Here is an 11,283-nt window from a genome sequence, read left to right as displayed (position 1 = left end):
ATTTACAGGCTAAGACTCCAGCATACTAGGTGCTGCACAAACCTACTAAACTATCCTGTATCTTAGGAAATTCTACTCCAGATCAATAGACAGAGATATACAGAAGAATGACTTAAGAGGCAAGCCAGTGGCAAGGAATGGATAGTATAGCAGAATACTGACAGGGCTATCATGGGAACAAAATGCAAAGATGCTATTAATGTCACACCAAGGTTGCACAATCAAAAGATGAAAAATGCAAACATTAAGATTCCTATAACAATCTTCTGAAAATGGCAATGCAGTCATCTCATTTACTGTAAGGCCTATAGCTGAAAACACATTTACAGAAGCATTTTAAACTAGGTGTTGAAAAATATCAAGCAACAAGAACACGATGCATGTGCAGCAGGGCTGAATTACCACTACTGTTGGATTCGTAGGTTTCTGGTTTTAATAATCATTCTCAGAATATCTGGGGGATTTTAGACAAGAAGCAGGGAAAATGAAACACGGAGAGAAAAATGCAAAACCTTTGGCAAAATGTCAGATTGCCCTAACTAATAATAACTTTCTGCTAGAAGCTGTTGATACAGACTAAGAAGCGTGTGCTCCTCATCCCCCTTATGCCCTGGAAGTGTGAATGCTCAGACACTGAAATTTCCCATGCTCTGTCTATGGGGATCAGTACTTTTGTTAACTTCTTGACAGTTTCCCCCATCAAACTTATTCAAAAGGCCAGCACAGTCACTGAGGACCATCCTGGTCACTGCTTTAGGTTTTGAATCTGGGATGAACATGCCGTGTTTCAGATTGGAAAACCAATATATGAGCAAGGTTAGTCAATTTTTAAAAATATTTTCCCACATCACTCAAAGCAGCAAAGGATCTCCCCTGCCAAATGACAGAAAAACCCCCTCACCTTTGTCTTGAGAAGTAGAAACTTTGCAAGCCTGGGAGACTGTACCTTCAAGGGCAATGTGTCAGACTATTATGAATGAGAAAAACAAGGCAGTAGTACCAGGGTTCACTACGAAACTGCCTGGCCTGATAACATGCAGGTCTTAGTTGCACGGTCACTGCTTACTGCCAGTCATATCAACGATGAGTATTAACAGCCAAATTCATTGTAGTTACAGAATTAGGTAGTGGGGAGAAAAAAGCAGCAGCAGGCAATAAGAAGTCCTTTTTTTTATATGAATAAAGTTTTATTGAATTTTAGACAATTAGAAAGAACAAAGAAAGAGGAGCAAACAGTCTCATGGAGGGTAGGAACCAGAAGAGCTTTCCCAGTAGAGGAGGGGGCCTGCTGAGGGCAGTGTTCCTGTAAATGTCACACAGGGGTTATTACAAAAGAAGAGAGAACGTGCCTGGGCTTCTCTTTGATTGTTTTTTTTCTTTTTCCTCCCACATTAGGGTTTCTAAAGCCACTCTTCTTCCCCTGTCAATCCTACCACCCAGCAGCAAAGCGACCAGACAGGCAGGAAAGAAGACTGTTCCAGTGAAATGTGCATGTACACACACAGAGCAACCACCTGCCTGCACCGCCGTGGGGTTTTGCACCCATTCTGGATGAGGTTGTGTAGAGGGGGAAGGAAGGAGGTTGGATTTTATCTTCTCCTTTTTCTTCTTTTTTCTATTTAAGCAAAGAAGGCACAAAATCTCAGCCAAGCTTCAAATCTAGTGCTGCCTGGGAGCCCCCAACCTCCCAAAAAACCAGTGTGCCCATGTGGGAACCCAGCCCTCACCTCTCCCCTCTCTTCCTCAGAGTCTGTGCTTGCATTTGAAAGGTACCGCTTAGGCAGAAGGTCCTGCCCAAGGTTTGTGCACTGCTAGGGAAAGTAAAGCCGTGCTGGGACAAGGAAAGTGGGGATGAGGAAGAGTCTGTTGCCTTAAACAGACTCTTTTTCCAATGTGAGAGCTACGCAAAGTCACCTGTGACTCCCCACATTGCTTTTCCAAGAGCAGACCTGGGAGGACTTTGGTGCTTTTGGAGATGACCACTGCCTTTACATGTGCATTTGGTGTTATGCAGGAGGGCCAAGATACTTATCCAGGCGTGGCCCCTTTGAGCCAGTGCTCTCGAGGAGGGTAAGTCCCAGCCCTCAGTCCAGCCCTCCAAATGGCACCAGGTTCCTTCAGCAGTTTCAACTCTTGGCTTTGATTAAGGCTATTTAGTTGCAATAGAAAAAGGATAGGTGCCAGTCACAACCACCTCCCTGGCTGCAAGGAGATGGCAGAGCCACTGGCAGATGCCACCAGTACCTGGCCCTGGGATGTGGAGGGAAGTAGGGAAGGCAGAGAGATAGCACGTGGGCTTCCACAGGGTTACCCTCTCGATTAAGCCCATGCTTTCACTCTTTCTAAGGAAAGGGATTTGGAAATTAATCCTGTTGGTATCTGGGAAGTCTGTGCGTGTGGGAGAGTGCTAATGAAAACCGTGATGCCTCCGTGTAAGGGCCCCAAGCACAACACGTGCACTGCCATTCCGATCAGCCCTGGATAGCCCGATAAGGAAAACCCAGCATGCAAACACCAAAGCTGTGGGGTTTGAAGCCACTTGCTCTGAACCAGAGCAGCCCAGGGGCAGCAGATATCTCTGGACCTGCCTGCTGCTCTGCCACGCCATCCTGATCCTCTCTGCCTCCTGAATAAACTCAGCGATACCCAAAAAAAGAAAGCCACAAGCCCTACAGCAGCACCCTGCATGGAGTGTACTGGGGAAAGAGGCTGAGATTGCTCTATCCTCCACAGCCATGAACAGGGCTCTGGCAGCACTCCGGGCTAAAGCAGGAAAAACACCTAGTCTGAGGAGAACCTGTGCGCGTCTGTGTGTGTGTGTGTTTGTGTGCGTGTTGGGGTGGGGGAAGAACTGCAAAAAAATAAAGACAAACGTTCCCCAGTCCGTGCCCTCACATAGCCATCCCCTTGGCCAGGCTGGTGGCTGTGCCTGTCTCTCCCCTCCAGCCTGGCCCGTTCCTCCTCACACCCGGCCCTGCTGCACTGCCCTCCTTCATCCCACAGTGGGGCCAGGGCCACGGGGAGAGGGCTGGGGCCACCCGTGTTGAGGCACACCCTGCCTCAGCACCCCTCCCTGCTCAGCCCTCCCTGCCCCAACGCAGGCTGTCGTCCTCTTGGAAATAAACCAGCAACAACAGAAAAAAAAAAAAAAATATATATATATATATCTCCCCAAACCTCCCTGAAAGACCCAAATGGATGGAATCGACCCCCAACAAAACCAACAGGAAACTAAAGAAAAGTCCTCCCGAGGTCAAGGCCAGGCAGACGTCCCGGCTGGGGCCCTGCAGCAGGGCAGCACATCCCAACGTCCCCCAGCCTTGGCACATCCGCAGTGTCCAGCGGCGTGAGGAGCCCCGACAGCTCCGGGCGATGCGGCATGGCTGGGGCCGTCCCACCAGCCAGCAGCGGCCTCAGGAGGGGAGGGCAGGGGGGAGAGGCGAGTGTGTATCCTCCCCACTGCCTTGCAGCCTTTCAGGAAGGAGTATAGGGTCTCTTTGCCCCACCAGGTACAAGAGGCCCCGTGCTCGGCTCTCGGCCACCAGCATGGCCCTACACCAGGGAGCCGGCCCTGCTCTGGGCGGGCACCATGACGGGGACAGCCCCGATCCGCTCCAGTGTGGCCTGGCTGATGGCGTAGGAGCGAGTGTGCGGCAGCCGCGGCTTCCTGCTGACCGAGCCGTTGCTCCGGATCACCTCCTGAGGGGACGGCGCTGTGCTGGCTGTCACCACCAGCGTCTTAGGGGGAGCCGGCGATGGGTGGCCACCATTGGCATAGACGGGTCGGGTGCTTGTGCTCCCCGAGCGGGAGAAGGGGGGCTGGTGGGCGTCGTTGCTGTTGCTGAAGCGGGTGAAGGAGTCTGTGGCGTGGTTGGCTTTGGGGTCATTCCAGTAGCGGCTGTTGTAGGTGTTGGAGGAGGTGAGGGTGTCGTTCTCCGATGAGGACGCATCGGCGTGGAATGTCTTTGCTGCGGAGGAGCATTTGGGCGGCAGGTCATCCTCCCTGGGAAGGAGAGGATGTGAGGGCACACCAAAGATGCCACCCCACTTGCCCAACAACCCCCTGCCACACCCTGTTTGGGTCAACACCACCAATTCAAGGTGAAGGACAGCCCCAATGTGAACCAATACTGCTCCTTGCAGGACCCACCTCTGTGCATATTAATTGCTCTGTGTGCCAACCTCTGAGGAAAATGACCCATGCTCATGTGTCTAGGATGACAAAACCAGTGTCACAGCCACTGGTAGCTCACAGGCAGTCAATATGACTGTACAACCAATGAAGCTGATCCTCAGGGCAGCTGCAGGAAGCTACCAGAGGGAAGCAGTGTGGCTGTAACACCAGAGAAGATCACAGTTTTTCTCTCCAAGAGCTTTTCAGCTATCACTGTCTGGTATTGTGGGCCAGGATCCCCACCACATCACTCTCCTATGGAACTAACAACGTCGAGTCAAAGCTCTCAATAAAGGCAATACTGAAAACAAAATCTGTCATTACCATTCTTCATTTGCTCCCTCTATTTTTTGGTCATATATGGACATCTTCCACTGGCCCAGGGGAACACACTCAGGATTAGCAAGAGTGAGATTTCTGATTGCCTTTGTGCCAGCCCCTGCTTTTGATGGGTGACCAGAGGTCCCCTGCCACCATCTTTCCCTGACCCTTACCTTATCTCATTGGGAATCTCCTCCTCTTCTTCTTCTTTGTGTTTATTTTTCCAGTAAAACAGTGCCACGGCCACCAACACAATGCAAACAACAAGCACAACAGCACCTGTGGCCACTGCTCCTGCAATCAGGCCAATACTCCGCGGGTGGGCTGTGGGGGTGATTGAACAGAGAACAGAAAAGAAATCAGGGCTGGACTGTGGCTGTCCATGACCATTTGAAGCTACCATGGCTTGGGAGGGGAGAAAGGCAACACCCCCATTCCAGGGCACAACGGTCTTCTGACAGAGAGGCACATGGTGGCTCACAGCAAACATGGTTACACACTTTGCTGTCACAAGACAGAAGCAGGTGGCCAAGCCTCCCTTGGCAAAATACTTACGTGCAATGACTTGCAGGTCCAGAAGGCAAGTGCTGGTTCCAATGGCATTTGAAGCCACACATTGGTAAAGACCTGAGGACACAGTGCTGATATTTCGAAGAGTGACAGTGCCCTGGACTTGGTCTAGTCAGAGAGAAAAGAAGGATTTAAATCCCTCCCCCCCCTTGAGGTAAACCATGAAAAGGCAAAGCCAGCAAATAGAGAATTTTGGTGTGAGACTCTTAAGAGAGAAATAAATTAGGAAATAACCTTGAGATGGAAGCATGGTGTGTGCACACACACAGAGAGACACACACACAGACAAGATTAGGTCTTAAGGAGCTTACACTAGATGTTTCTTTTTCTTCATATAGATGAATTTCTGCAAATGAAAGCTTGGAACTCTCAGCATTGTGTGAGAAAATGGAGGAAAGAAGAGATGTGCAATTACCTATACCAGATCTACTTGCTAAATTCAATCCTGCCCTGCAGAACCCCTGCTCTCCCATTCCTGGGCTCCCCGTCTCTTGCTCTGCTTCATTCCTGAATTATATAAAACTGTTTTGCATATTCTTAAAATACAGCAAGATACAGGGCTAAAATCATTCACTGACCAGGACACCTAGGCTAAGAAATCTTATGGATGGGACTTGGGGCTAGGCAATACCCAGTCTGATCAGAGCCTTGCATTTACACATATTTGAAAGGCAGCACTGCCAGTAACTTATTGAAGAACAGTAATCTCAGTGTCAAAAGCTGGCAGTATTTTCCTGGGATGATTCTGCCTCCCTTCTCCCAGTTTCCAATCTATGAGCCTTTCATTCAAAATGCAGGTGAAATCTCCAGCCACATGCCAACATCTGGCAACCACATTCTCTCTCTCCCATTCAACCAGACCCTTGTTCCTCAATGGGCAACATGTTTCTATACCAACAAAACATGAAAATTTAAGTGGCCACTGGAGGGTACCTAGTCCACCTCTAGGAATCTTTGTTCCAATAAAGTCACCATGCAAGTGATGGCAGACACTTAATGAGCCATGCCATCTCTGGTGGCTTAGACAAAGGAAAGTCCAGGCTGCCACCTGGGAAATAAGAGGATAATCTACAGAACGAGCACCTTGTGTGGCAGTTGGAGGCAACTTGGGAACATTGTCCAGTTTCTCCCAGAGGTATGTTGGCCGGGGGATGCCTTCTTCCGAGCTGCAGGTCAGTGTGATATCACTGCCCACGTCCAGGGACCCCTGGATTCTGCAAAGCGGGGCAGAAGGAGGAACTGCAAGAGAAGAGGGGAAAGTGACAGCAAATCAGGAAATATGACCAAACGGTGGAGTGCAGGCTCTTTCTGGACATGCGCTGCTGAGGAAAGCAAGGATGTTGGCATGAGCTGACAAGGGGACAAGAGGGAGGTAGCAGACAAGAACCTATTAAGTTTTCAGGGGGGTGATAATTCACAAATATTCCTGACCCACCAGCCCAACAAGGTTACAGACTACTGCTGATTTTCACAGGACCCACATGTCTTAAATCCCTCCCTAGAGAAAAAGAAGGTGAACATTTCTTTCTTTGAGACAGCAAGGGTGGTGAGAACTAGCAAAGCTGCCGACAGAATTTGCTGTGGTTGGGTTTTGCTTTCATTTCCCTATAATGGCACACACTCTGGAGTATTTAATATCCCAGGGAGCATCCAGTACTAATTTCTTTCATGAAAAGGAAGCAAAGATCTAAAGTCATTCTCCTGTTGCTATGCATAAAACTCTTACAGTCCCGTCAGCTCTCTGGGATGTCCTCATACTTTATTCATGCTTCTTTGCAACTCCACATCACAATGCTGCCACAAAAGCTTTCTCTCCACCATATTTTAAAACTCCATTATATGCTGCCTGCATATGAAGGCTACGTGCCCTGCAAACTCTCATGGTACCCGCAAGGCAGCCCATCCCTCACCACAGGATGCCTGTGGGCTCCAATGCATACACTACCATATTGCTCTTCTGTGATACACTGTTAAGCACAGAGGATCCCCTTGGCCCTGTTCCTCCCCTCTCCCCCCATAATACCGATAAACACACCCAAGACAGTAAGTCCAATGACTCCAATATTCCTGACACCTCGGTCGGGAAGATTGTTGACCAAACACTGGTATGTGCCAGTATCCGATAGCTGAGTGTTGTTGATGAAGATGGAGGCACTGGTGGTTGGCATTGTCACAGCAAACCCCACTCGCCCGTAGAACTGGGGTGCGCCACCAAAGATCTGACCCCCTTGGTAGAGAATAACCTGGAAAAGAAAGGAAGGCTCAAACAACACTTTGCAGGAGCTGAGCAAGGAGGAAGAACAGCAAGCAAAACATGGGCTTCCAAAGCAGAAAGGACCAGTTCCTAAAGTATTTCTAAATAACCAGACATCAATATACAGAGGTCCCAGGCAGACCCACCCTAGCAGAGGTGTTTTCTCTTAAAGAGGAACACACTTCGTAGCCTGTTTTATGTCAATAAAATTGTTCACAAAGGTAACAGACCAGATAGATACCCGAGTCTTCTGGCATAGCTGGATTTGCAATACAAGCCTGCTTCATGCAACAGTCATTGCCCATCTGAACAGGATTGATGTAGAGAAGCAGAGACTCTCTGCTGGTCAGTGAGCACTTTGCTGGAAAGCCCAGTGGACAGTATCATTCTGAGCCTCAGCCAGTAAGATCCTACCGTGATTTGACACTGTTTACTGAAGATCGTTGGGATAAACTGAATGACAGGCAATGAAACTGCACAGCCTCTACCAGTCAGATGGCTTATATAGCAGTCTGTACTCAGACCAAGTCCCTGAGGAGCACGTATTCTTCAGTGCAGGTTCTCACAACTGAATACCAAATGAGATGGGGACAGTGTGACCCAAGACAGAAGCATTTCAGAGCAATGGCATTCTTCTGCTGTCAAGAGTATGTGGGCAAAAACCAGGCCAGCAGATCTCAGGTTATGGTTCTTGTGCCTACCGTGATAGACTCTCATTTGATAATGTTCATGAGAATGGACTTGCCTAAGCAACAGACAGTGAAAAAGTAAGAAGAAAAGTAAAAGGGGAGATGAGTCTGCAAGAGACCATGTGTGATGGCACATTTTACATAGATTTCACAGGTTTAAGTCTGCAGCTGCTCCCAGGTCCTCCAGATCCCATAGCCAGCACACCAAAACCTGGATTACATCTCCTGTCCTCTTTTGAACACACCAACCACCAGAGGCCCAGGGCAGCAATACATTATCACGTACAGCTGCCCCAATCACACATCCAGCCAATACAGCCGAGGACACAATGTGCATCAGTTAACAAAGCTCTGAAAGAGTCAAATTCCTGGAAGATCTAGAGGATGTGCTCAGCAATAAAGGGACAATGACGTTCTGGGACAACCAGAGACTCAGAATTGTAAAGGGTCGACATCCAGATCAGCATGAAAAGAAAACCCCCAAAGAAAGACCGGCTCCAGTAAGAGAGGACCTACCTGTTGGGGCTGGTTGGCGTTAGAAAGAGGAATGACCATCCAGATGACATTAAGGTTAGTGAGAGCAGCGTTAGTGGTGAAGGTGCAGGGCAATACTGCTGTCTGGCCTCGGGCAACCTGGATGCTCCTTGAACTGACTGACACCTCCAGAGGATACACCAGACCTGGAAAGAGAAGGACACCCAGTTGAAGCATTTCAGGAGGACACCCAGTACAAGCACTGCAGATGCCCCCATACACTTGCAGGTCATGACAGCAGCACCCTGCTGTTACACAACCGTACCTTACCGATTACTTCAGGCTAATAAGAATTACATTCCTCCCTCACCAGATCAGGCTGCTCTCATGCAGACCTTTTTCACAGGCGTATGCAGATAGGTGGTCCTTTTAAGTGAGAGCACTTTAGTTTCAGAGCCTCTGAAAACAACAGGTTTTGTTTTGGCGACAGGGAAAGAGCTGTAAGAGCAGCCAAGCTGTGTCTAAGAGATAATGAAATATGTTTTCAAACCCATCAATCTTAATGATACCCAACATCACTGAAACAGAAAAGGAAACTGCATTCTAAAAGTCTTCGCCAAGGGCTCCCCCCACTTCTACAAAGTCCAGAATGAGCAGAAACATTTTAGTGCTATTTTTAATTTAAAGGGTCAAAAATCTATATCTTTTCCAGTTCAGGTATTTCTATCTACCTGGTGAAAAATAACTAATAATAATGGAATCTCATCAAATCTCATTTGTTTTCCAGCATTTCCACCATTCACTTCTTTGCATCCCGCACAGGCTGGATGGGGCTCAAAGCCTGATAAGCCTCAGCTTCCCAGCACAGCAGCTGAAGGCTGCAGTTTTTATACTGCAAGCCACACTGGGAAATATCTCCATTCCTACTGCCAAAATCTTGTCAAATGAAACAAATCAAGGAGTCGCCGCCACCATGTTGAGTAGCACTGAAATTCTTTAAACTATTTTTCCCCACAAAATCAAAATATTGACTACAAAACCCATCTCTCTATATGACAACTCACTATCTTCTTGTTCAAAGCATGTGGGAGGCTGCTGCAGGAGAAGGCAAGATTTTTCCAGCTCCAAGGCAATATCAGAATATTACTAGCACCCAGGTGTGGTCTGCAGACCACCCTATTCTCTTGCTGACTCCAGTAAGGGCTGCCAGCAAAATTTCTATTTTCTGCCAAGAGACACTGGTTTGCTGAAGGTGAAATGCTTTGTGAGAATAGGTTTCTCTCTGAACTATGAGAAAAAGGAACAAGCTAATTTCTGAGAAAAAGGTGAGTTTTCTTCTGCGTGCTTGTCTGCTGGGATCCTTCCCAGCCTATGTATTTGGAGGGATGGGGCGCTCAAAGCCTGGAAGTGATGAGCTTCAGACACTACAGATCCAAAGTTTCTAGCACCTGAACAGCCTATGATGAGTTTCCAGGTTTGGACTGACTGCTCTGGAGCTGCAATACCCCAGGACTTTGCAAATCCTCAGCAGCTTTCTCCAGACTTTTGTTTCCTCCTCCCCTCCAAAGCCCCAGGTAGTTCAGGGAGGCTCAGAAGTGCTTCAGAACAGAATCAGACAAAATGCCATTTTGGTCTCTCTACTAAGTGAAATTCATGAGCTTCTTACTTTGCAGGGGAAAAAAAAAAAAGAAAAAAAGAAAAAACAAAAAAAAAAAAAAAAAAAAAAAAAAAAAGAAAACAAGTCTGACTTTTCTCACAAGCTTGAAACATATTTAAAAATATGGAAAATTTTGGAAATTCCTAGAGAAGCAGTTCATCTCTGGTGCTAACATCTCAGAGAATTAGGTGCCTGGATGAGGAACAGCTGGTGAAAGCTTAATCCATCAATCTCCTATGAAGGGCTGTCAAGCAGCAAGCAGAAGTAAATAATCTGGAGAGCCAGTAATAAGCATCACCTTTATTACAAGGCATCTGCTTTCTGGTTGCATCTGTGGTCAACCAGCTGGGCACGGTTGTGGACTCCTCATTTGCTTATGGCTGGACAGGCAGTGGCAGCAGCTAAAAAGTGATTCGTGCCAACTTTGGAGATGTCTCTGACTGAATATGACTCTGACAAAAGGGATCATCTTCTCTGCAGGCCTAAATTTGAAGGCTGCCTTGCCATGACTACTCATTCAGTCTTGTACCATGCATGTGTGCAGGGAGTCACAATAATTTGGACATTTATTGGATTAACCTCTCTTTCCAACATGGTGCAGAAAGCTCTTCTGCCATGTTAAGTGTAGATTTAATGAGATGCTTTCCATGAGAGGAAACCCAACTACTCATGTGATTTGTTACAGCAACATCTGCTCTTCATTCCCACCCCTTATCCCCTCCAAGAAAAAAACCACACATTCAAATTCTTATCATTCAGAAAAAGTAATACTTAAGTGTGAATATTCACTAAAAGAAAATTTACTGGAAAAGTTAGAGTTTACAGTTTGCATTGCAGGGTTAGTTACATCAATCAGTCATCAAGACGATGTGATTTTCACACCTAATCACCCTCTTGCTAATCCTAATATTTACTGTTAGTTGATTGTAAACATCCTGCACAATAATAAAACCACTAAAATAGAACACGCATAATTTCTTCACTGTAAAAATAATTTTTAATACATTTGAGAATTTCCCAATCTACTTATGAACAATTTAAAAAAGGAAAGAAAACACATAATATTCCCTTTGCTCTGCCAGTACCCCACAGCACCCAAATCTCCTCCCCCTTTCAAGCCACCACAACATCCCTTTTAATCTGA

At 47.2% G+C, this 11,283-nt stretch overlaps 1 protein-coding gene across 3 annotated transcripts in view; it reads right to left on the bottom strand.

Annotated features, from left to right (window-relative positions):
- Positions 1-1,172: 1,172 nt before the first annotated feature.
- The window catches only part of IGSF11 (immunoglobulin superfamily member 11), a 109,318-nt gene continuing 99,207 nt past the window's right edge, over positions 1,173-11,283 (bottom strand). For 2 of the 3 annotated variants that reach the window (XM_074897444.1, XM_074897453.1), the window contains exons 2-7: positions 8,525-8,688; positions 7,101-7,308; positions 6,149-6,304; positions 5,051-5,173; positions 4,669-4,819; positions 1,173-4,003 (exon numbers count right to left, since the gene is read on the bottom strand). In XM_074897444.1, coding sequence (XP_074753545.1) covers positions 3,553-4,003; positions 4,669-4,819; positions 5,051-5,173; positions 6,149-6,304; positions 7,101-7,308; positions 8,525-8,688 — 1,253 coding nt within the window. In that variant the 3' untranslated portion in view covers positions 1,173-3,552. The remainder of the gene's footprint in view (positions 4,004-4,668; positions 4,820-5,050; positions 5,174-6,148; positions 6,305-7,100; positions 7,309-8,524; positions 8,689-11,283) is intronic. The other variant, XM_074897457.1, reaches the window with a different exon arrangement.

Source organism: Athene noctua, chromosome 1 (genome assembly GCF_965140245.1).
Source record: "Athene noctua chromosome 1, bAthNoc1.hap1.1, whole genome shotgun sequence".
Lineage (NCBI taxonomy): Eukaryota > Metazoa > Chordata > Aves > Strigiformes > Strigidae > Athene > Athene noctua.
The sequence above is the reverse complement of the archived record's forward strand: the minus strand, read 5'-3'. Positions and strand labels throughout refer to the sequence as shown.